Source organism: Homalodisca vitripennis, chromosome 3, assembly GCF_021130785.1.
Source record: "Homalodisca vitripennis isolate AUS2020 chromosome 3, UT_GWSS_2.1, whole genome shotgun sequence".
In the NCBI taxonomy this organism is placed as follows: Eukaryota; Metazoa; Arthropoda; class Insecta; order Hemiptera; family Cicadellidae; genus Homalodisca; species Homalodisca vitripennis.
The window spans coordinates 177,100-202,466 of record NC_060209.1 but is presented as its reverse complement, the minus strand read 5'-3'; the positions used below and the strand labels follow the sequence as shown (position 1 = coordinate 202,466).

Below are 25,367 nucleotides of genomic sequence, written 5' to 3'. Positions count from 1 at the left end.
GACTTCTACTGTACTGGTCTAAATTTCGACTAGTCAAAATTTGGACCAAAAAGGCAAGAACCTTAAACCTGTACCATTTTTGTTTCAGAATGCCTAGAAGATTGCCTAAATATGTTTCAAAAAATAAAAGACGTCAATGGAAAGAAGAGAACATGAAACAAGCTATTTATGCCGTTTGGGAAAAGATGGGCACCCTGAAAGCAAGTAAAACCCACAAGTTTTTTCGTGGTACATTGCGAGATCTGAGCAAAAAGGTTGACGAGTCCCTTTCTAAATTGGTAGTTACTAAAATAGGGAGGAAGCCAGCATTAGGAGATTATCTTGAATAACAACTGTAATTTATTTACTTCATATGGAAGCAAAGTTTTATGGATTTACCTTATGGGATCTACGGTATAAAGCATTCCAGCTTGCGGTGGAAAATTAAGTAAATCATCCTTTCAAGGAAGGAGCAGCTCTTGGGTTGATCTATTCTTGCTGCGTCACAAAGATTCACTCTGTCTTTACGAAAACCCTGTGGAACTTCTTTTTCACGTGCCTTACGGTTTAATAAAGAAAACGTCACTCTTTTTTTTCAACTATTAGAAAAAGCCTATGTTAAACACAAATATCTGGCTGACCGGATTTATAACGCTGATGAGATTGGTCTGACTGTAGTGATGAGTAAAATTCCTTATGTAGTAGGAAAGAGGGAAAAACACCAAATCACCAGTCTTACGTCAGCAGGTGGCGGTGAAGGTTATAGCATGTATGAGTGCCTCAGGACATTTTGTTGCTCCTTTAGTTATTCTCCCGTAGGAGCTCCCCCGGGGACCGTTTGAGTTTCTCACCCATCAGGTTGGGTTCAAACCAACATTTTCACAAACTAGTTTCAACATTTTGTAGATAAAGTAAAACCTACTGAAGAATATCCAGTTCTTTTAATCTTAATTGGGTATTACAGCCATATTAGGAATGTTGATTTGATAGAATCTGCCAGAAACAACCATGTGACAATTGTGTCTTTTCCACCACATTGTTCACACAACTTACAGCTGCTAAACAAAACCTTTATGGATCCTCTAAAATCTCACTATAGTGAAGAAATAAGACAGAGATTACTTCACTCAGACAAACCATTGGCTGCTTATGACATGATGGAACTGTTTGGAAAGGCATATTTAAAAGTACAAACTGGAGAGATAGCTATGAATGGTTTCGAAAATCAGGCATTTTTCCAATGAACAAGAATATTTTCATAGATGCTAACTATACTTAGCTTCAGTGCAAGAATCTGCTAAAACCTGCAGTCCTCACACAATAAATCCAGATGATAAATTTCAAGCAAAATCTTCATTTCTCCTTCTTCAGGCAAGTTACAATTATCACTGATTGCTGATCCTTACAATGAACCTCATCTAGCACTTCAAACAGCAGTGTTAGTTCTTATTATATCAAGAATCAAGAATCAAGAAATCTTTATTGTCTGTAAGCACTTGACAATGCAATGGACAAACGTCACTTTTTATTATATCTAAAGGCTACCTACTCCTATCACACCTTTAAAACCCCATAATACAAGTGTAATGATTAGACAGTAAGTCAAAGTAAAATTTTATATGAACATGTGAATAACGCCACAATTTAGTCATTAAAAAGAAAATAAAAGTAAAAATGGTATTAGCAGCATCTCGTTAAATATATATAACATATCTAAAACAATTATATACAGAATAAATTAAATAGTAAATAAAAACAATAAATATATAACAATAAAACAATAAAAAGTAACCATAAATAGATAAAAATGCAACAAATTAAAAATTAACAATGAAATAGATTTAACATCAATAAATAAATAACAAGAGATAACTTATCAACAAAATCATAACTATTAAAAAATTAACGCACTAATATCACAGGTTAAGTAGTCATTTAAAGAATAAAATGTGTTATCAACAAGCCAATTACTCACAAACAATTTTTAAATCTACTAATAGACACATGCCATGCTTTTTCAGGAAGTTTATTAAAAAGTTTAATCTTCATATAAATAAAAGTGCCTTTGGTTTTCTCCAATCGAACATTCATCTGTTCAAGCATATATTTTTTTCTTGTACAGTAGGAGTGTATTTCTTGTCTACTAATAAAAACTATCTAATTGTTTCTTGATACTAAGTAAAGTACAATAAATATACAGGGATGGAAGGGTCATAATTCTAAATTTTTTAAAAAGTGGGACACAAGAAACTCTATTGCCAACATTTGCAATAATTCTAGTTACTTTCTTTTGCCAAATGAAAGCAGTTTTTTAGCACTAATACTGTTTCCCCAAAGTGTTACACCATACCTGAGCTGGGAATGGGAAAAAGGCATAATATGCTGTGACCAACATTTCAGTACTGATATTATACTTTAGTTTCCTGATAAGGTATGTAACCCTAGCTAATTTTTTACAAAGAAAACTTACATGTGCATCCCAATTTAATCGATTATCCATGTATATTCCTACTAACTTAATAGGTTTCTGTGTATTTACTATCAAGGACACAATTTCCATCAAGAGTAAAAATTAAACTTTCTGTTTTGCTATTATTTACTACCAAAAAGGTTGGCTTTAAACCACTTAATAGCTTCAGTCATTGCCTGCTCCTGTTCTAAAATTAAAGTTTCCAGATGTTTAATTGCTATTTAAAATAGTTGTATCATCTGCATATATAACAGACCTACAAAGGCATATTAAATGAAAAATCATTTATTGCTACTACAAAAAGAAAAGGACCGAGTACTGAGCCTTGTGGTACTCCTAGTAAAAACATTTTGGAAACCAGATACATCTTTATTTTGTGAAACCATCTGGCTTCTATTTTGTAAATATGATGAAAATAAACGTAATTCATTATTTTTTATGCCATAAAAATGTAGCTTTTTTAAAAGCAGGTCATGAGGAATGCAATCAAAAGCCTACTTAAGTCAATTAAGGTAGTAGATGTCATTATTTTGTTTTCAAAATTCAGAATAACCTGTTCTGTTACAGTTTCAACGCTTTTACTGTGTTTAAAAAGTGGGAGAAAAACCGAATTGGGTCCGAACAAAAAAGATTATTTACAACAAAAAAGTTATACAATTGTTCTTTGATACAAAACTCAAATATTTTTACTAAGAATAGGAACTAATGAGATTGGTCGATAGCTAGAGGGGTTAGTCCTATCTCCTTTTTTAAAAATTTGGCACTACTTTTGTTATTTTTAAAGCTTGAGGAAATGTTCCTTGGTCTAGCATCTTATTAAATAAATAAGTAACTGGCTCTAATATTATGTCAATGATGTCTTTCATAATTGCATTGGAAAAAACCATAATAATCCTCACTTTTTTGAGGTACTCAACCTAGATGTACAATATAAAACAACATCATTTCTTTCAATATTTTTCCATTTAAAATCATTTTTTAATACACCCTTATTTCTTATGTAATTTTCTAAATATTCAAGAGCAAGGTTATTGTCATTCTGCTGGTCAGAAGTATTAATTATATTAGAAGGTGAAAGTGTAAAGAAGTTATTAAAAGTCCTAGAATCAATAAAAGTTTCATGATTTTTTTCTTCAACCTTTTTTTCTGTATTAATTATTTTCCAAGCAGCTTTACATTTATTTTTTTGAATTGGTAATATATTTCTCATTAAATAATTTTTTCTGTCTTTTAATTTCAGATCTATACAGATTTTTTGCTCTGGTGTACACATTTTTACATTGTAGTTCATGAACTGTACCCTTACTGTTTTTAAGCTTATCATACAATGCAACTACTATTTTCCTAATATTTTCCAATTCTTTTGTATACCATTTACTACTTAACCTATTAGTATTGTCACTATTGCCTAATTTAATCTCTTTAAAAGGACAGCACACATTAAAAGTGCTTGTCAAGACAAAGTTAAAATAATCAAATGCTGCATCTACATTAGTAAAACGTTGTAGCTGTGACCAGTCTACATGAGTCAAGTTTTCCCTAAAATTTTGAATAGCGTATGGCGTTAATGTTCTAATGGTTTTTAATTGAAATACCTTTTTTTTATACCTGAGTTTGGAGCACCAATAGTGTGAAAATTTGCATAAACTGCTGCGTGATCTGATAAATGAGGTTCAATAACATTACAGGTTACAGTACCTTTTTTTACATTAGTAACTATATTATCAAGGCATGCCTCACCCCTGGTGCTTTCTAGATTTAAGCAATGCATGTTATGGGAACGCAATAAATTGAAAAAAGAATCTACCTCAACATTACTTTTTTTTATATTGATATTAAAATCACCTGATATGATCAACTTCACATTAGAATATTTTTTTATTAATATAACCAAGTAACTCATCAAAATAACTTATGAAATCATTTATGGGAGAATTTGGTGTTCGATAAATTGTTATAATGATAGCATTCAAACTAACTAAAAATATACCTGAAACCTTAAAAACGAAATCTACACATAAATGTTCTAATTCAATAGTTTTATATATTATATCTCTTTTAAACATATATACTACAACCCCCTCTTCTAAGGGGAGGCTTCCGGCAATAAACACTACCTACACAAAAACCTGCTGGCACATATAACAAAGACTCTTCTGGACAAAGCCAGTGTTCATTTTATAGTTAAAACATGTATATTTAACTTATTTGACCATAGATTTAATTCTTCTAATTTATTTCTTATGCATTGAATATTTAAGTGATAAACAATGAGGCATGAGTCCTTAGATTCTGGTGAGCTTCTACTTGTGCACTGTAGTTTTTTCCAGTTGGTAGGCAGTTCCCTGTCACATCACATGTACCTGGAGGAGGAGGTTGCACATCTCGTAGGCCCAGCCTGTGGTCAGGGTCCTTCTTGGCAGTAATGGCTTTTGCTACTACTCCAGCTAACCACTTCTTTCCCCCAAAAATTTAAGTGGAGACCTTGACGGGTGTGTAAAGCTCTCTCTGCTTTACTAGATTTCACTAGTGTAACATTGGAGTACTTGCCACTAAGCTCTTCGAGGCGCTTATTTGTCTTTGCAACTTCTTTGTTGACACAGGACCAACTAGCCAGGTCATAACCGGTGTGGAGGTCTACTAAAATGATGTTTGTATTTGTAGCTCTGTCCAAGGTTTTCAGTTATTAAAGTCAATGCTTCATTTGCTTCATTTTTTGCCACATCATTTGTGCCGCATACCATCACCAAATAATCGTTTTTATTTAAATTTACATTTTCTATATTTTTATAATTTAAAATTTGTCTTGTACGCCCTCCCAGGCCTCACAAAACCTACTGCTTCATGATCTTTATGTATTTTATTAAGGTGCCAGGCTAAATCTCGTCCATGACTATCAGCACAAATGAGCACCTTATTCATGTGTGTCTCATTGTGGCTTCCATCAATACTGAGATCACTAACATTTGAAGTCTCATCTTCATCAACTTGTAAAACCTCAAACTGGTTCCTTAATTCAATGGGATTTAGGTTCCCATTATACGTCTTAGGTATAGGTTTGGGTATATTTTTTGTACTTTTTATAACCATTGAAAAAACTCTCCAGCTTTGTTTTTTTCAGAGCTCCATAAACTTTTTTCCAGTCCAGTGTTATTATGGGAAAGGTGTGGAATTCAAAGGAGATAGACTATGATGTACACCTGAATTTACTTTCTTGATTGTAGAGATATTCAAATTTTCTTTTTGGTTCAATTTAGTACGTAATCTATTTACCTCTTCTTCCAGCTGTATAATTGTTTCTTCTTTTTTTATTACTAAAGTTTCCAATTGTATATTATGATTCATAAGACTTATAATTTCTTTTCTTGCTTGGTTAATGTCATCATTAAGTGAATTTATAATTTCATGTTGATTTATTAGTTCTTGTGTTACATCTTGATTGATACCAACCCTGTGCCATTAAAAAAACGAAAAGCAAGCAACAGAGGATGCAAGGCTGTAGGTGCTTGCATCATAACTGGCACATCGTACAAAGAAGCCCTAACACAATCATTAACCGTTAATCCGGAAAAAAATTCTGCTAAAAAGATATTAGACCTACACTTTCAGAAGAATAAAACTAAAAAGGTTTTTTTTTTTAATTTACTTTCAAAAAAATCAAGGGAAAGGGACAAGAGAAACCTGATAAAGACAGTTCTTCTGAAGGTTCTGATGGTGTCTATTGTTGACGACAACATGAGTGATTTTGATTTTCCTTTTGGAGTAAAAAAACAAAAAAAATGATGATCCAACATGTATGTTTTGTCAAGGTCAGTTTTCCGATGATCACAAAGTAGTGAGCCTGTTCAAAGTCTTGAGCCCAGTTATCTCCCTGGCTCATGTATGTATCTCTAAATAGTATATATTGTAAGTGTTGTTCGTTGTGGTTGCAGAAGGCACTGACTCTACTGTTTCAGAGCGCTCTGCACATCCTTTTCAGAGTGGCAAGGAACTTCTGAAATTATTGCTCGTTAGTGGAAGTAATTGTAGTACATTTTTATCTTTTTAAGTTGTACGTTTCGCACTGACGAGGTCCAGGAGAGGAACTCTTGCCTCCTGCTGCTTTCTCATCATGTGTGATCGCTGACATCAGTTTCCAGGATTTTCCTGCTCTGCTGGAAAACTGGCCTCCATAATGAGATGAAAATACCTCTAGTCAACATCTGTGATACCCTGCTATTCGTTTAATTTATTTATTTTGTTATTGTTGCTAATTATTATAGTTTATATTTTATTATTCGGTTTTTAAGTTTAGTTTCAATGCCATTTAGTTTTATTTCTTGGTTTTCATTAGGAGCCCACCCTTAGCCGAAGGATACCAGGTGGAATTGGCAGTTCTTGTTTTAAATTATGGCTGTTCCTAATTTTCTTTTTATCCAGGTGCACTTGAGACACATGACTAATTTTGGGTTGACTGTAGTAATGAGTTTTTTTATTTTGTATAGCCAATATTGTTATCTTGATAGAAAGGGTTCTTATCTTGGTTAAAGATGTTTTTTTTCTACTCTGTGTTGGTGACCTCCAAGTTAGTAAATGCATCTGAGCACACTATCCACGGTGTTCTTTTTTTTTCCTTCTAGGTTTACTTCTGATCCGCCCTCCCGCTCGCCACCATGGGTGCTCGCTTCCTAATTGTCTACTTGGGTGTGCGAGCGGGGATGTGCGGTTTTCAGTAGAGGTCTGGGTCATGTGCATCATGTGTCAAGTTTAGGCACATAAAGAATGTGCTGGAGCAGACAAAAAAAATTTATGTCTGTGATTTTTGTAAGTAAAATGTCAATTGTGAAATGTTCGTTACATTAATAATATGCTACCATTAACAATAGCGATACGCAAAGTCTTAATTTGAAGCAATGTTCAACATTTTTGTGTTATGTGAAATAATAAATAAAAATGTTATGAATTTTCATTACCTTGCATTTTGTTGCAGATAATGAAAATTTAGACCGCAGTTCCAACTACAATATGACTATTCAAAGATTTATCAGTTGACAATAGTCAATTAAAATGTTATTTCTGATTCTTGTGTTGTAATTATGTGTATGAGTACGCTTTTTATTAAGTCCTCATTATTTAAAATGTAAACCGATAAATCAAACAAGTATAAATTAAATATTGTAAGAATTCCTTGGTTAATGAAAACAGGTTTACAATGATCAAGATATTCAGCTTTGCCAACAATTCTAACATCTTTCTTTTGAAGCATCAGCATTTCCTGAACTCTAGCACTAGCCAAAATATGCAGTCTGAACATAATTTTCACTATTAAGTGCATGTTTTACTGTTAGTAAAGTTGACACACAACATGGTGGTTGTGATGCCTGACTTAGGTGTGTCACAACACTCTGGTATGATTTGTGTATTTTAGCCTAGTTTGTAATTATGTGTTAGGTTAGTTATTTACCTCAAGAAGAGATCACATTGCAAATCTCGAAACGTAGTGTTACTGATTTTTTTTGTTTCACTGAATGATGGCAAATGTCCGGTAAAATGCTGTTTCCTTCACAATCCTTCCATCATCAAAAATAAACTTCAAACAAAGAACTGAGAGTAAATTACAATTTTATAAACACAATTCAGAATCAAATTTAATCAAATTACTAATTTGTACAGAATAATAGGTTAATACTACAAATAGTTAGGCTAAAAATTTAACAGTATGGTATAATTATAACAAATCTATATTAAACTTAGTATTAGGTTATAACTAAATGAGTTAAGCAGTTTACCTAATTTTATAAGAAAATGTACAAAAAAATTGGATATTATTTGTAGTAACAGTTTTGTATTGAAGGAGTGTTATGTTGTTGACAAATGCTTCATTTTCTGTTTAATGTGTTCAAAAATACCTTCTTTAGCAATTTGATTAATTATTTGTGGATAGTACTTGTTGAAAGTGGTACCTTGATACAATCTGTAATTGTGTGACTCCTTTATTGGTACATCTGGACTATTTGCATTAAGGAAGTCACTTACATTAACAGCTTCATCTGCAAGACAAAATGGGGCCAATGCACAAACTGTAACTATTACTAAAGGGCTCAAAAAAAGGATTTCCTCCTTCAACTCTTCAATAGAAAGTCTCTCAGAGCATCCCAGTTGTTTGAAAGTACAGTTAAGAGAATCACAATAAATTTGATATAACTCGTGCAGCTTTTTCTCTCTGACTTCTGGATTTGCACTGGTCCAAACAAATGTGATTAATTCCCTCAATGGTGTGACAAATTTAAGATTTTGAAAGTCAAAGAGTTTTACACCCAAAACGTCTCCTGAACTATTGTATTTAAACATCATATTTGTGCACCAAGGATCTTTTTGGATCACAGCTGTTAATCTACTCTTTGTTTTTTCAACTTCTCGATAAATATTGAAAAATGTTTCACCCTCAGATATATCTCGGAAGAAATCTTCGAATTCCTTGTATTCTTTTTTATCCTCTAAGTAAGTAGCCATACACAAAAACAAGTTTCTCAATACATTTTTGTAAACTTGTACTGTCTTTTTAGTTGCAGTCGGGTTTTCCTTTACCAGAGATTCAATAATATCAGGGTGTGTTTTATGCACAGCTATCGTAAGTGCATGGAGATTAGCTGATGCCTTGATATAAAGTTGACAATGGTCAAAGTCAAGTAGTTTTTGTTTATCCACCATCACATAACCTGATCTCTTCAGATCTTCAAGTACAACACAAAGTGGATTTGGGGACTTGTAGTTTCTGGGAACAATATTGTGTTTCATCAATTTATAACTTTCGGTAATAAACTCATTATAATACTTGGCTTCTCGTAAATAAACTGTGTTAAAGAGATCTCCAAACTGCTCAACAAATCCACCAACAACTAATGGAGCTTTAATAATTAAAGATATTGAATATTCGGCTGAATCAAATAGTTTCTGGTACACAATTTTCACTCGTAAAATGTTGCTGCCATAATTGTTTCCGGGTGGAACTGCAGACTCAGCATTGTAGCTGTTGATGACTACTCCTTCCTTATTTTCCTCATCGGATTCAAGACAAGACTTCAGAAAATCAGCTGTCAGCCAGTCTGGAATATTGGGTTCTTCCATTTCTTAACCTGTAACAGCCAAGATAGCAACTGTTAAGACTCGAACAATAAACAGATTATTTATGTTCATAAGTATTCTGGAAATGTAGTTTCTTCAATTTCTTCTGTAGAATAGTAATTTGGTTGTTCAAACTTCTTTTCAAAACAAGGTAAAAGTTCACCACCTTACATGATGTGTAACTGGCTCACTGAGGGTGCATGCAAGCTTTCAAGTCTATAGTTAGTTTCATTCTCAAGATGTCCTGTAAACTGATACACTAATGCACAATCATACAGAAAAGAATGTTTACACCTCCTCGGCAGACAAAAGAGAAATTGAGTGATAGACTTCAATGACACTCAGCTACATTCCATGGTTGGGGATGCATAATCAAGAACCCATTTTTGTCTATAGAGGAATACAATTTAATGCCAAATTTCAATTCTTTCAATTACATCCTTCTTGAGACATCTTGCCACATGATACATTTACATTTTTTCTCTGAGTTAGGTCTCATGCAGATTTAAAATAATAAAAGTTCCAGTGAGATAAAGAGGATGCTACAATGGAACAGTAGTAGTAGTAGTAGAGTGGTAGCAGTAGTAGTAGAGTAGTAGTAGTAGTAGAGTAGTAGTAGTAGAGTAGTAGTAGTAGAGTAGTAGTAGTAGAGTAGTAGTAGTAGAGTAGTAGTAGTAGAGTAGTAGTAGTAGAGTAGTAGTAGTAGTAGTAGAATTCAAACTTCATGGAGTAACATGCAAGCCTGTACTCAGACAATTTTACCGGGCCCAGGCCCTCAAGGGGCCTGAGACAGCTCCGCCACACTTGTACAGTGGTGTTTGGCGGGATATAACGGGGCTGGCCGAATATCGTTTCCGGGGCCCGCTAAAGCTGTGAACGTCCCTGGTAACATGCACCATTATCAAACTTAGTGTTGTCTATACAGAAATGAACCTTCTTGCAAAATTTCCAGTCTATATAGTCTAGATATCCTGTGAACAGACAGACAGAAATGAAAATTTTACAACCATTTGAGTGAGAATTTGCTAACGCTCATTTTAACCTTATTTTAGTTTTTAAGATTGAAAATTCACATCTTAGAGCAACAAATAGTCACTATTATGTATTGTTTGATACAAGACTTAGGTATAATATGAACACACTACAAACAAAAACCAATGATTTCTACACCTGGCTTCAGCCTCTCAGATCAGGAGAGCAGTTCACTGGATTTGCCATTTAAGGGATTTTCTTCTCAGGAGATAAAAATGTACTGAGGAAATGTAAAAAAACTTGTGAGCTGGAATGGTTCTCAGTCTAATTGTTTTGGATTGGTACAAAGTAACATTTATATTATTAGTAACTTGAGATCAAATGTAAACTGATTTCCTCAATCCCAAATTAAGCTCACTCAGTTGGCTGTAACTAAATATAATTTTAATTTTCATTTGTTATTTTGGAATGCACAGAGTACAGTATATGTAATAAGCTAGATTATTTGTCTTTATTGTGTTTTATTTAGAATTTTCAAATTGTAGCAATTGCTGAATATTGGTTTAAAGCTTGTGAGCTCCGTTCCTTTCTTTGTCTGGTTTCAAAATATTCTCTTTTTATGGTAGGCCAAACAGAATACATGGGGGTGCTGCCATATTGTTGTGCAACAGTGTAGAATATATTGAGATAATACAAGTCTTAATATTGGTATTTCTATTGAAGCAGTATGTGAATTCGCTGCAGTCGAACTTATCGAGAAAAAAGTACTTGTTTTATCTGTTTATAGACCCTACGATGATGAAGGTTGTATTTTAAACATTTTATACTGTCTGTATAAAATAATTTGTTTATTATTTTGGCCTAATTTTAGTTTTTTTTTGTTAATGTGAAATTTAATCATGAAAACGATTTTAAAAGAGATTTAATGAACATGTTTTATTGTTTTGGTCTCGTAACAACTCTGGATATTACTATGCTTGTGTCATGCACTTGTATAGATAATATTGTTAGTGATATTCATGGAACTAGATGGAATTCCGAGGTGATTCATACAGTATTTTCAGATCATAATGATATCCTTTTTAAGGTAAATGTTAATTTAGATACATGTAAACCTAGTAATAAATTCAAATCTTTCTATAGAAATTACAAAAAATTTATAAAAAAGTAATAACTGCTGCAAAATCATACGAAATAAACTATAAACTAAAACAGTCATCAAACTGTTCTAAGACAGCCTGGAACACTATAAAAAATTCAGCAAATAAAGGATTTTGAAAATACATTCAGCTTGATGTCGAAGGGATAAAATTAACCAATCCAAATGCAATAGCTTTGCAATTTAACTCATTTATCTTCTTAGTAGTTATGCTAACTGTGAATTGGAACTAGATACAGTTACCGCACATACCCCTGCTTCATCTATGGTTCTGGCTCCTGTGTGTGAGGACCAAGTGGTAAGTATTGTACAAAGTTTCTAAACTAAAACTTGCAATGACATAAATTGCACATCAATGTGGATTATAAAACAATGTTATAAGCACATTTTAAGTCCATTGACAATTAATCAGTCCATTGACAGTCAAAGTCCAGAATGCAGTATCAAGTAGTATTAGAATATACCAAGGTGTCCCACAGGGATCTTTCTTTGGTCCTGTCCTTTTCTTGATTTATGTGAATAACATCCATGCTTCAGCCTTATATAGGAAAATCATTCAATACGCAGATGGCAAGACTCTCTGTTTCCGGGCTGATTCTCTGACTTCTTTGGAGATTCAAACCTGGCTAGGCTTCACTTTATTGATCTTAATTACTGCATTCATCATTTTCTGGTAAACAATCTCAAAACTAATCGTAAAAAAACGGATTACATCAACTTCTGTTTACGTGGGTTGAATACTTATGAAACCCCAACAGTAATGGTGTTAACATTGTTTTGAAGGAAACTGATTCTACTAAATTTTTAAGAATACACCTAGATAAACGGTTAACCTGGAAAGTTCATATTGAAAGTGTATGAGCTAAATTGGCAACTGGAACTTTTGTCCTTCGACAAAATTATCAAAGCTTTGTACGTCTGATGTTTTAATGATGTCTCACTATGGATTAATATTTCCATACCTGTTGTATGGAATTTATCTGTGGGGCAGTTGTGCCATATCAAACTTGGAAAGAGTATTCAGACTGCAAAAAAAGCTGTTTGAATCATCATAAAATTGAACAACAGAGAGTCATGTTGAAGTGCCTTCAGGGAGCTCAACTTGCTAACTCTACCCAACTTGTATATTTTAGAGACTTCATTTTACTGACGATTTCAGTGTATATTGGCACAGGGCAGTGATATACACAGATACGAGACAAGAGCTCTAGAGTGCTTTCGAACCCAACAGCATAGAACAGCAGCATTTGAACGCCTCCCTCCTTTCTCAAGCCGGAACATTCTACAGCGCATGGCAAAAGTCAAATTTTTACTTTCTAAAATTGTGTCATACATCCCCCAATAGATCTCAGTGAAACATACAATTTGCAAATTTACATACAACCGTTCATTCACCAATGATTCCGGTGACAGTTCAGTCAGTCTTTTTAATTTGTGGTCTCCCAATCATGTGCTAAAAACTCGTTTACATTATAAAATGTATGTGACACTAAAAAGCGATTCAAACGAGTTTTTAACACCTTGGGTGTTGGAGCGTTTTTTATTGAATTTGGTAATTTGTTGACGAAATGAACACCTGCCTGTGAAGGCAAGCATTCATAAACCACCGTTCTGTGTCTACCAGTTCGGTAGTTATCTCTGCCTCTAGTCTCATACGCATGTATGTCTCGGCCATTCGTCATGACACATTTAGACATACAAAACAGAGTTGTTTCCAAGATGTAGAGACTGGGCAGCGTCAACAGTTGTAAATTTTTGAAGGCTTCCTTGCACGACTCTCTAAATTTCAACAGAGCGATAATGCGGATCGCTTGTTTTTGCAGCTTGAACACTCTCATAAATTGATTGTTTATACAAGCTACAAACAATCAATGAAACTGTGAAGGATCAATTTCCTCAAGTGGGTATCATGACGGTTTACAGTGCATATATATATATATGAAACTGTAAATTCAGTGATGAAACATGCTCATAGCTTAAGCAAAAGTGGTGAGAACCATAGTTATAATAAAAGAAATAGAAATAATATGGCAGTAGCTCAACATAACTTTTAAAATTTGTTCTGTAAAAAACCAATTTACATAGGAGCTAAATTTTTTAATTTGCTGCCAAGCAATATAAAATTAATAGAAAATGATAAATTATTTAAAAATAAACTTAAAAGCTACCTGACTGACCTGCCATTGTACTCCTTTTCTAAATTTTATAAAATCCACAATAGTTTTTACTATCATTAAAATTATATTGTATTAGATTTAGTTAGATACTAATGTAAAGCATATTTAGTAAACTTAATTGTTTACTTTCTTAACCCATTGTGTGCGCCGGCCCATTTATGGGCCGGCTTGGCTGCGCACGCAGTGCGGCTGGCCCTCTAGTGGGCCTGGCTGTAACTGTTTCTCCCATGTTTCAGTGTAGCTCAGCTACTCGTCCGAGACGGTTGAATCTTTGCCGCATTTTCCAGTGGTAGTCACATTCCGTTTCGGTTGTTTTCGTTCTTGGTTCCCGCGTTGCGGTCGGCCTGTTCTAGGCCCATTGTGTACTCTAATATTTTTGTGTTTTGTGTTGTGTTATTATGTAACTGAGGTGATTGTATATATTCTACCGTGTTGTATGTAGTGTTATACTTATTGCAATGGATTCTGCAGTGCCGAGTACCTCCGGTCTCAGCACCTTTGTAAGTAGAAATGTTGAAGAGGAACATGACAGTGATGGCTCTGTGGACGAAGTTCAAAGACTTGTTGACGATTCGTCTACTGATTCTTCATCACATGATAGCAACGATGATGATTAGCATGAAATTGTGTGCCCGACTTGGAGTATTTCCACCGCAGGTATGCGCCAGATTGAATTTCTAAGAACTGATACTTTGTTGGTGCCATTCCCGGGTAACGGTACTCCAATGGATTTCTTCAATCTTCTTATTGACGATATATTTCTCGAAAGAATTTGTCAGTTTTCCAATTCTTATGCTTTCAACGAGGTTTATGCTAAACCTAACTTGACCCCTCATTCCCGAATTAATGCTTGGAAGGACATTACAGTGCCAGAGTTAAAAATATTTTTGGGAATTGTCTGCACACTAAAACAATCAAAATCAACCGTCTTCAGCATTATTGGAGAACGGATTATCTTTTTAACTTTAAGTGTTTTAGCACGTTCATGTCAAGGGATAGGTTCCTGGTAATTTTTGGTTGTTTGCATTTCTGTAGACACAATCCCAATGATAACGACAATGCTATTAAAAAAATCGAATTAGTTATAACCTATTTCAACAACAAAATGAGGAGTGTTTATTACCCTCAAAAAGAATTGTCTCTTGACAAGGCAATGGTACTGTGGAGGGGTAGACTACATTTTAGACAGTACATAAAGGGCAAGCGACATAAGTATGGTGTCAAACTATACACCCTATCAGAGCACCAGGGTTTTATATTGTGATTTCTTTTATGTACAGGAAAAGCAGACAATGTTGTCGGTGGTGTTGGGCACACCGAAAAAGTGGTTCTCCATCTGTTGAAAGACTACTTGGGAAAGGGACATGCTGTATATATGGACAACTTTTACAACAGTTACTCCCAAGCCAGCAAATTACTCTCTGAGAAGACCTACTGCACCGGAACATTGCGTGCTGGAAGGAAACATACACCTATGGAGGTGACAAACACAGTTTTGAAAAAAGGTGAATCAATTGCGCAGTACGCAAATGGAGTTATGATTGGAAAGTGGAGAGACAAAAGAAATGTTACGTATATCTCAACTGAACATGAGAACGATTTAGTAGATTTTGTAGACAAACGAGATCGTGCAAAGAAAAAACCCCTCCCGATTGTCAAGTATAATGCTCACATGAGTGGAGTTGATCGCGCCGATCGAATGATGACAGATGACACGTCACTAACATTTTCTAATTCCTCCTGGAACTCGACACATTCTTAGAAGGGAATGCACTTGTTAATTGGCTTGAGCAAAACAGTCTTCAAGTAAATGTCTCAAAAACTACACTCATTGAATTTTCAATTAACAGCCATTCAAGCAAAAGTTTGCTCAGTATTTATTTGGGTGATGAAGCTGTTTTCTCAGAATGCTCCCTAAAATTTCTTGGCCTTATTATTGACCGCAATTTGTCTTTCCATCTCCATATAGAGCATGTATGTGGGAAGCTGAGTCAGGGTATTTTTGTGCTCAGAAATCTGGCTCGTTTCGCATCAACTGAAATTCTTACTGCTACTTATTATGGCATCATCTATCCATTCATATCTTACGGGGTTTCCATTTGGGTTCTGAAAGCACCAAAACTAAGTCTGTGTTTAGGCTTCAAAAGAAAGCTTTAAGAATAATTTGTCATGTCCCATCCAGAACCTCATGTGCTAACCTTTTTTCCTCCAACAAACTTTTAACTTTTCCTTCCATTTATATTCTGGAAACCTTATCATTTCTTCATAAAAACTTTCACCTTTTTAATAGATTTTTTCCGACTCACATGTATGGAACAAGAAGTAAACCCAGATGCATTATGAATATCCCGCCACACTCCACCTCATTTTTTGAAAATCATTTAAAATATTCAGCAGTAATTCTTTTTAACAGTCTTCCATTAAGCTTAAGATTAGTTCAAGATTACACAGTTTTTAGAAAAAAATTGAAATGGTTGTTGATCGAGAAGGCTTACTATTCTGTTAAGGACTTTTTAGCTGATAAGATAGTGTAAACTTGAAAAAGTAAAATTATTTTATTGAGAGACATTATTATATTTTGTTATGATTTGTTGACTTGGCATATACATTGTTAACTCTGTCTACATGCTGAATAAAGAATTTGAATTTGAATTTGATGGCGTACAACCCTTGTGAACGCAAAACCATAAGGTGGTACAAGAAAATATTTATACATGTACTACAAATGATACTTGTAAATGCGCACAGCCTTCACAACATGAATCAACAAAAAATGTCCCTCTACGACTTCAGATTGGAAGTTATAAAAGGCCTTTTACCTCAACCAACTCACATCATTGAAACACCTCCTCAAAAAAAGAAAAGGGTTGAGGCTCACAAACTTGGAAAGATCCCTGGCAAAGACAGCAAAAACAAAACATTGCGAAAAAAGTGTAGGCAGTGTACTAAAGTGGGAAAACCAAACACTAAGACACTATACCATTGTGAAACATGTCCGGAAAACCCTGGTCTTTGTATGAGTCAATGTTTTGAGACCTACCATGATTCCTTGTACTAACAAAAACATTCGGGTGGGAATGTATGTAGTGTAAATATCATAACTAGGAATAATAAGGAAAAGGAATAATTACTAATATTAGACTAAGTGAAGTAAATTTAGTAGTGGTTGACTTTCGAGGAGGTAGACAGTGCAGAACTAACCAAAAGTGCGGCCGGCCTACATGTGGGCCCGAGTGTATATAGTGTAAATAGCATTACTAAAAAACCAAAAACAAGGAATTATAACTGTTGTTAGACTAAATAATACTGTACAATTAGTGGTTGTGCGCTTTTGAGTAGTTAAAAAATAACAACACTTTCAAGAAATGCGGCCGGCCCACATGTGGGCCCAAAACTGTGACGTCATTATTTCACCGAATTCAACCAGAAACATCCTATAGACCATCGTTCCTGTCTTTCAACCACCAAAGGTAAGTTATTCCACAATAAAAATATTCCCGCATATGACAAACCTAATTACGGACTTTCCCGCAGCGTATGTGTTAATCATGTGATGCCATTCATGTACACCATGTGTAACAACCGAATAAAGATTTTTCTGATTCTGAAGCTCCTGACAACACCAACCCGTAAGTGAGATGGAGGTAAATCAAGCCATAACGCCATGATCAGAAGCTGACTAGGGCAGTATTTGGCTAGAGACTCAAAACATAATGTCTGAGGCCAATTTTGAGCAAAGGTGATCGATGTGATTATTCCAAGTCAACCCTCGATCTAGGTATATTCCCAGGAATTTCGAGCAGTAGACTTCTTCCAGCATTTTGTCAGCCAAAATAATAGCTGGCTCGTCATGCCTGTCTGCTGATCGCAAAGCAAAATTTAGAAAAATGGATTTTGCAGAATTTATCTTAAGATTGAGGCTGTTGAAATATTAAACGCAGTTGTTGATCTCAACAAAACTCTGCTGTTTCAGAATCAATTTTGATTTGTTAGTGAAACAGAGAGTCGTGTCATCAGCATACTGCACAAGTTTTCCATGCAGAAGTGATGAACCTATCAGAAGTCATTGACAAATCAGGAAGAGAATTGGACTGAGGATTGAGTCCTGTGGGACACCATAGGTGAATTGGTTCAGATACATTTTTTGAGATCTGGACAATTGCTTCCTGTGCTTTAAAAATAACCTGAGCCACTGGAGAGGCACGCCTCGGATGCCATGAGATTCAAGTTTGTTAAGCATTGTAACATGGTCAACGCAGTAGAATGCTTTCGATAAGTCTAGGAATACACTCAGGGTGGGATCCCGATGTTCTAGCTCCTAGATTTTATAAGATCCGATTTTCTTATTATAACAGAACGGTTTCATCAGGCAAAACATAGATCTTTGTAAAATTCCAAATTTCCACCTGGTAAACGTTCAATGCCTCAATTTTTCAAATCAAAGAAACATCTGAAAGAGATGGAAGTAGCCGGAATCAAAATTCAAAGAAAACGCATCAAAATTAATGGTTGTTGGAATATACAGGTCTCTCAGTGGTATTGAAGAAATTTTTTCGCAAAATTAGAACTTTTATTAACAGATTTGACCAATCGCAACCAAGATTTCATTTTGATGGGCGATTTCAACATTGACGCTGTGGACAGCGTCCATCCTTCTACTGTTCGACTTGCTGATGCTATTAAGACTTGCTATTAAGATCAGTCCATCTTAAGCTGCTAGTGAAATCAACCACACGAGTGACGCCTACTACACCATCAGAAATTGAAAACATTATCACGAATCTTCCAAATGTCACAGTGTCTGTGGTTAATATGGCAATATCAGACCACTATGGCTCAGAAGCCGTAATAAATGGAGAAAAGCTTTAAAGGGAGCCCAAAATTACAAAAAACAATAAGAGACACAAGACCAGAAAATATCGCTCTCCTCAACAAATTTCTCTAAAAAAAATTGGACTTTTATGAAGTCTTGAGATACTGTTGAGCAGCAGTTTAAAATTTGTAATGATTATCTAAATTTTTAACTCGCCATTTGCTGCCCAACTAAAAAAGTTACAGTTTGCCCAAAGAAGGCAAACAACAATTGGATCACTAAAGGAATTCTGGTTTTGAGAGAAAGACTGAAGTTTTTATCCAAAATAAACAGAAGTACTGAAAATGAAAATTTCAAAATTATAAAAACACATACAGAAAAGTGATCAAAGTGGGGAAAGCATATGATGTCTCTAAGAAAATCCTCTCTTCAAAAAATGTCTTTAAAACAGTATGGGACATCATCAACAATAAAACCCAAATTTCAAAACAAATCAAACTCAAAGTTGGGAATAGCCTGGTGCAGGACGGGGCGGAGGTTGCCCATGAGTTTAACAGATTTTTTTGCATCTGTTGTTTGTGGGCAGGGTCCCTTCCCTTATGAACCAAGAAGTTGTCCCTTGCAAAGATAGAGTCAAGCAGCATCTATGGTGTTGGCTCCTGTCCTTGAGGAAGAGCTCTACCGAATTAACCAGCAGTTCCCAGCCAAAAAAATCACATGATATAAATTTAATGTCTATGTGGTTCATAAAGAAATGCTCCAAGCATATTAGAGCCCTTTAATGGAATTAGTCAATTTACCCTTTAAAACAGGAGTTTTCCCCTCCCTCCTTAAAATCACAAAAGTCAATCCGATTTTTGAAAAAGACGATACAATGTCAATTAACAATTATCGGCCTGTCTCATTTAGCCTGTTCGGAGCAAAATTTTTGAAAAACTGTTCTTAACACTCCGATGCTTGCGCGGAGTGCAATAGCACTCCAGGTATTTCTTTTTCTTAAAAAAGCGCAGTTGGCACCACTGCTGACCTTGAGCAATCAAATACCTTCTCCCCAACTCCCCCGACACCCTTCAGTTTAGTGGCAACTGCCGTGACGCACTCGTCTATTTTCTATTAATTTATATCTCTAGCGCTACAGTTTTGGATTGCCACTGCACTCCACGCGAGCATCCACGTTCCATTTTTTTCACTGAGTGACGCGTGTTGTGATTTTATTGCAATTAATTTTGACATTTTTCTCCTGTTTAAACAGTATATATTTGTCTTAGAAAAAAACAATGGCTGACGGTGAACAGTTACGACGTTGGGTAGCTGAAACGGAGGTAGACAATGACTGTATAGTGGGTGAGGAATATCCCGATGAACTAGAAACTGATTATATTGAAGTTCAAGATGACTTCAGACCTGAAGTTGAAAACCGTTCTGATTCCAAAGATGTTAGTGTTCATAAAATGGATATTTCGGAAATTGTGGCAGAAATTGAAGGCTATGAAGAACAGGTACCAGTGGTGGAATCTCCGCCACCCCGTCCACAGGCTCCACTGCAAGTTCCATTTGTAAACCCTGAATTTTATTTAGAAAGAGATCGAGAAACAAGATGTTATATTGACCCACAAACACCAAGAACATCCCGCACTCCTAGGCACAACATCCTCCCAGTCTTCCACAGACCGGGACCGCAAGATAATGCTAGGTTAGCTGAAACACCTGAGCAGGCCTTTTTGAATATGATTGACGAAGAAATTATATCAAAAATTGTTGAATACACCAATATTTATATTGCCAAAATTAGGACCAACTTTGAAAGAGAGAGAGATTCCAGGCCAACAGATGTTCGTGAACTGAAAGCCCTTATTGGAATTTTGTACATTGCCGGTGCTCTAAAAGGTGGAAGAAGGAACTTGTTTGATATGTGGGGCAACACTAGTGGTACTGGAGTCGAATAAGTGTACGTTGCAATGAGTTTGAATCGGTTTAAATTTGTACTATGCTGCCTCAGGTTTGATGACATTCGTAGCCGAGAAGAACGAAAATTAACTGACATTTTCACTGCATTCAGAGAAATCTTTGCAAAATTTGTCGCCAATTGCAAGAGCACTTATAAACCAAATGATTACTTGACACTCGATGAACAGTTGGTGGCTTTTAGAGGAAACTGCCCCTTTCGAGTATATATGCCCAACAAACCGGCTAAGTATGGGATTAAAGTGTTTGCTTTAGTATCTACTTCAAAATTTTACGCTACAAATCTGGAAGTTTTTGTTCGCAAACAGCCTGATGGCCCTTATTGAGTTAGCAGCAACACTTCAGATTTGGTTGTACGATTAGTAGATCCTGTAAAAGGAAGTAACAGGAACATAACTTGTGATAACTGGTTCAGCTCTGTGCCTCTAGTCATAAGACTACGAGAAGAATTGGAACTAACGATGTTAGCAACATTGAGGAAGAACAAACAAAAAGTGCCTCCAGATTTCTTACCTGAGACAAAGAGACAAGTAAAAAATAGTGTTTTTGGCTTCCAGAAAAACTGGACTTTGGTGTCTTATGTGCCAAAAAAAAAACAAACCTGTTTTGATGATTTCTTCTATGCATGGCAATGCTGCAATCAATGAAGCAACTGGGGATGACAAGAAGCCAGTCATAGTTACAGACTATAACGACACAAAATATGGTGTTGATATCCTCGACAAAATGTGTCGACAATATGATGTTTCCAGGAACTCAAGACGTTGGCCATTGACTCTCTTCGTCCACACTCTCAACGTTGGAGGTGTTAATTCGTTGAATGTTTATAAAGCAAACCAAAACATTGCGTTTGTAAACAGATTGGACTTTTTAAAGAACCTGTCATTTCAACTATTGAAACCTCACATTGAGCATCGAGTTAGCCTTGACATGATTCCTAAACAGATAAGAACAAGGGGAAAGTTTCTATTGAAGCTGGACAACAAAGGACCTGGTCAACCTCAACCTCAACCCCAGAGAACAGCTGTACAAGGGAGATGTTACCTCTGCGGCAGAGCAAGGAACAAGACCTCGAGAAAATCATGTTTCAAGTGCAACAAGTGGGTGTGTCCCGACCATTCAAAAAGTGTTTGTGGAGAGAGTGCTGAATAGGTAAATAAAGTTTGTATTTTACATCTGTTTCGGTTTGTACTTTATTTCTGGCTTAGTTACAGTTTGTATTGTCTATCTTAAGAGCTGATGATTGATTTTTCCACGTAAAAGGCAAAATTATTTGTAAATAATTTATCAATTTCTTTAATTCTAATTATTACTATTATTATGTTCTATTTAAGTATGTTGTGTGCCTGAAAATGTAAATACATTTTTGTTTTAGTAAATTACATGTGTATGAGCACGTTATTACACCTTAAACGCAAATTGAAATTACCAAAACTGTGAAATAAAATGGAGTGCAACAGCACTCCACACGAGCACTCACATTCCACCAATCCACGCGAGCACCAGAGTGTTAATAAGAATGTTTCAATTTTTAAGTAAACACAACAAGCTTTCAAAGGACCAATTTAGTTTTAGAAAGGGCAAGTCAACAATAGAAGCAGTCGTGAGTCTGGTCAACATGGTTGTGGAGGGGATAGAAGAACGAAATTCCACAACTGGTGTGTTTCTTGACCTAACTAAGGCATTCGATTGCGTAGACCACACGAAACTGCTTGACAAATTGGAATCCCATGGCATTAGAGGCATGCCCCTATTGTGGCTTACTTCATTTCCAAGCCATTGATCACAAGTTGTTCAGAGTACCAAGTTTCAAACCCAATCAAAATGAGGTGTGGGGTCCCTCAAGGCTCCATTCTCAGCCCAAACCTTTTCTTAGTCTATGTCAATGACATAGAATCATCACTTCTGCATTGAAAACTCATGCAGTATGAAAAACTGATGACACAACTGTCTGCTTCAGTGGAAAGTCAAGGCCAGTAAACTGTCTGACAATCATGTGTTTACGTGAGCAAGAGAATTTAAGGGTGGGTCAGAACAGGGTTGGAAACGAAAGAGACGCCTTACGGATGACAATATTCGTGTTGTTCAAATTCTGCTGAAAAAACGATTTTTTATAGACTATAGGTGTATTTTATTTGTCAATTTCCTGCATGAACAACGTTGTTATCACAGAATAGTGTACCACAAAGTTCCATTCTTGGACCTTTATTTTTTAACATTTATATTAACTTGACTGTAAATGACTTTTTTCCCCCGCATTTCGCTACAGCCCTTGTATATGTTGGATTTGTCTACTAAACCAGATGTGCTAATAATTTAGAGCATGATGTTTGAGTTGCCTCAACGACACCTAGGAGCGCCGGTCCACCCAATAATATCAAGAATATGGTTGTCAAGACTTTTTCTTTGTTGATGACTGGGCTCAACTTACGTTATCTTTCTCTGAGGTTCAAGTTCTTCTTGTCCAAAAATGTTTATTTTACAAACAAAGATATTAAAATTATTTGTGGTAAAAGAAATGAAACATCTTGTAAACCATTGTCTGTTCAGCTGGGTGTATAAACTTTGTATTCCTTGTATGTACTGCATTTGCTTTTTGTGTTGATAAAAATGCTAACAATTTAGAATCAGTGCTGATTGTCACTGTGATAATACAAAAATAAAAACTCAATGAGGATAAAACAATATAGTTATACCAACTCACAAATAAATGGATGTATACCACAACTAAACTTCAACTAAATTCATCTCGATATTAAATCGTTTTCAGAGGGAAAATTTAAAAATAAGATGATACATATATTAGTCTCAGAATGGTTATACAAAGATGATTTTTATGATATTTGTTGGGAACTGTATAGACCATTGGTTTAGATTTTCTCCTTACCAAGACAAGTGTATGTAGTAATTGTAAAATTTACTTTCAAATACTGAATTGACGATTGTCTATCCATTTTAATGATGTTTAATATGACAATAAAATAAAAATCTGTTGTTGTCAGACCTCAATCAGCTCTTAGTTTTATTTGTCCTTATCAGTAATGGTAATTCTGTAATCTTGCTGAATAACAAAAAGCACTGACCCCTTCTTTAATTATCATTACGTTGATGTTGGAATGTACATCATATACAAGTATAAAGCTAACTTTCAAATTATGGAACTATATTACCAAAAACGTACAAGAGTTGATATGGAATTTGTTTAATTAGTTAATAAATAATCACTTTATATTTTTGAGAGAAAGTCATATTCTAGGTCATATGAGGATTTTATTTCCAACAAACCCATATTGATTAGGACGCACATGCGCGTGCGCACGCACACACACACACACACACACACACACACACACACACACACACACATACCTACCTTTAAATTTAGAAGTTAGTGGGTTGAAAGTAGGTCAGTCACTAAATTAGAGAGAAAATGACTACCAACTAAAAATTGTTTTCAAGGCTACAGCACATCATTACAAAAGCACAAAATGATTAAATTTATAACTAAATTTTTTGTTGCAGAATAAGAAATCATATACACCTGAGGTCATTAAATGTCACCAAATAAATAATGGCTCTTCCAGAAACTATTTTAGTAGTTATCAACAGACAAATTCCGCTTAAAAATAAAATAAAAAATAAATATAAACTTCAATCCATAAACTATTAGGTAACAAGAGGAAATAATATTATTTTGGAACCTCAAGATGATAAAGATCGAAAATATATATTGCACTTTGGTTATTTTAGTACTTAATTTATTTGCAAGCTTATGCACTAAATTTTGGTCGGACTAACTTAAAATAATAACTCTCTATAGAAATTGATAACACAAACACCAGTGACCTACTTGGCAAGAGTTGTTTGTATACTGACACCAGAAATGTGTGCTGTATGACAGAGCACTGTAGTAGTACTGTGTACGGTCACACACTCAAGGAAGTCACTAGTAGTCTGGTGTAATCTATGAGGAAAGAGACCACTCTGGGGTACATGACCTCTTTTCACACAGTGTGCGACAATTTCTCACAAATGTTTAACTGTTAGTTTTAATAAAATTATTGAATATACTATAATATAGTATATATTATATTAAAAATATAATATTAGTTTTAGTAAAATAATTTTTTTTATTGTTATGTATTAAAATTTTCATTTTCATACAATAAAATAAAATGTGATATAAAACTATGATATTTATTTTTAACTCTACTAGTAGCAGTAATTTTATTTTGAAGCTTCGCACAAGGAGTTATATTAACTCACTAAATATGCAAATTAGGATATACGCTAATGCATATAGCGTTAGTAATTGAAACAGAGAATAATATATGAATTTAAAACAGACCATTACAAAATTTTGAATGTATTTTTTATAATATGCAAATTAGTTTAAACATTTTTTTAGCATTAAAGGGGACCACATTTGTAAAGTAAAGTTGTTTATGAAAAATTAAGAAATGTAAGATATTCATTAGAATTTCATCTAATTTCAGAAAACATATGAAATTTATTTATATTTCCAATGTAAAACTTTATGGGAAATATATGCATTTGTACTCTTGCTAGAAACCAAAAACTAGCTATGTCGTAAATAAAAATAAAAACAGGTGTATAGAAAAAAGTTGGGAAATAACAATTTTAGAAATATAATTGTACTTAATATATTGTACTTGTAAAATTGCATATAGCTTTTCTAGCTCAATTCTTTCCCAATCCAGTGGTGCC

The 25,367-nt window shown here is 34.7% G+C and overlaps 1 protein-coding gene across 1 annotated transcript; it reads right to left on the bottom strand.

Annotated features, from left to right (window-relative positions):
• Positions 1-8,002: 8,002 nt before the first annotated feature.
• Positions 8,003-24,603, bottom strand: LOC124356530. The gene is made up of 2 exons (XM_046807584.1): positions 24,490-24,603; positions 8,003-9,564 (listed from the first exon to the last, which is right to left on the bottom strand). Exon 2 carries the CDS (start codon positions 9,554-9,556, stop codon positions 8,288-8,290), a length of 1,269 nt encoding a protein of 422 aa, XP_046663540.1. The 5' UTR covers positions 9,557-9,564; positions 24,490-24,603; the 3' UTR covers positions 8,003-8,287.
• Positions 24,604-25,367: the final 764 nt, after the last annotated feature.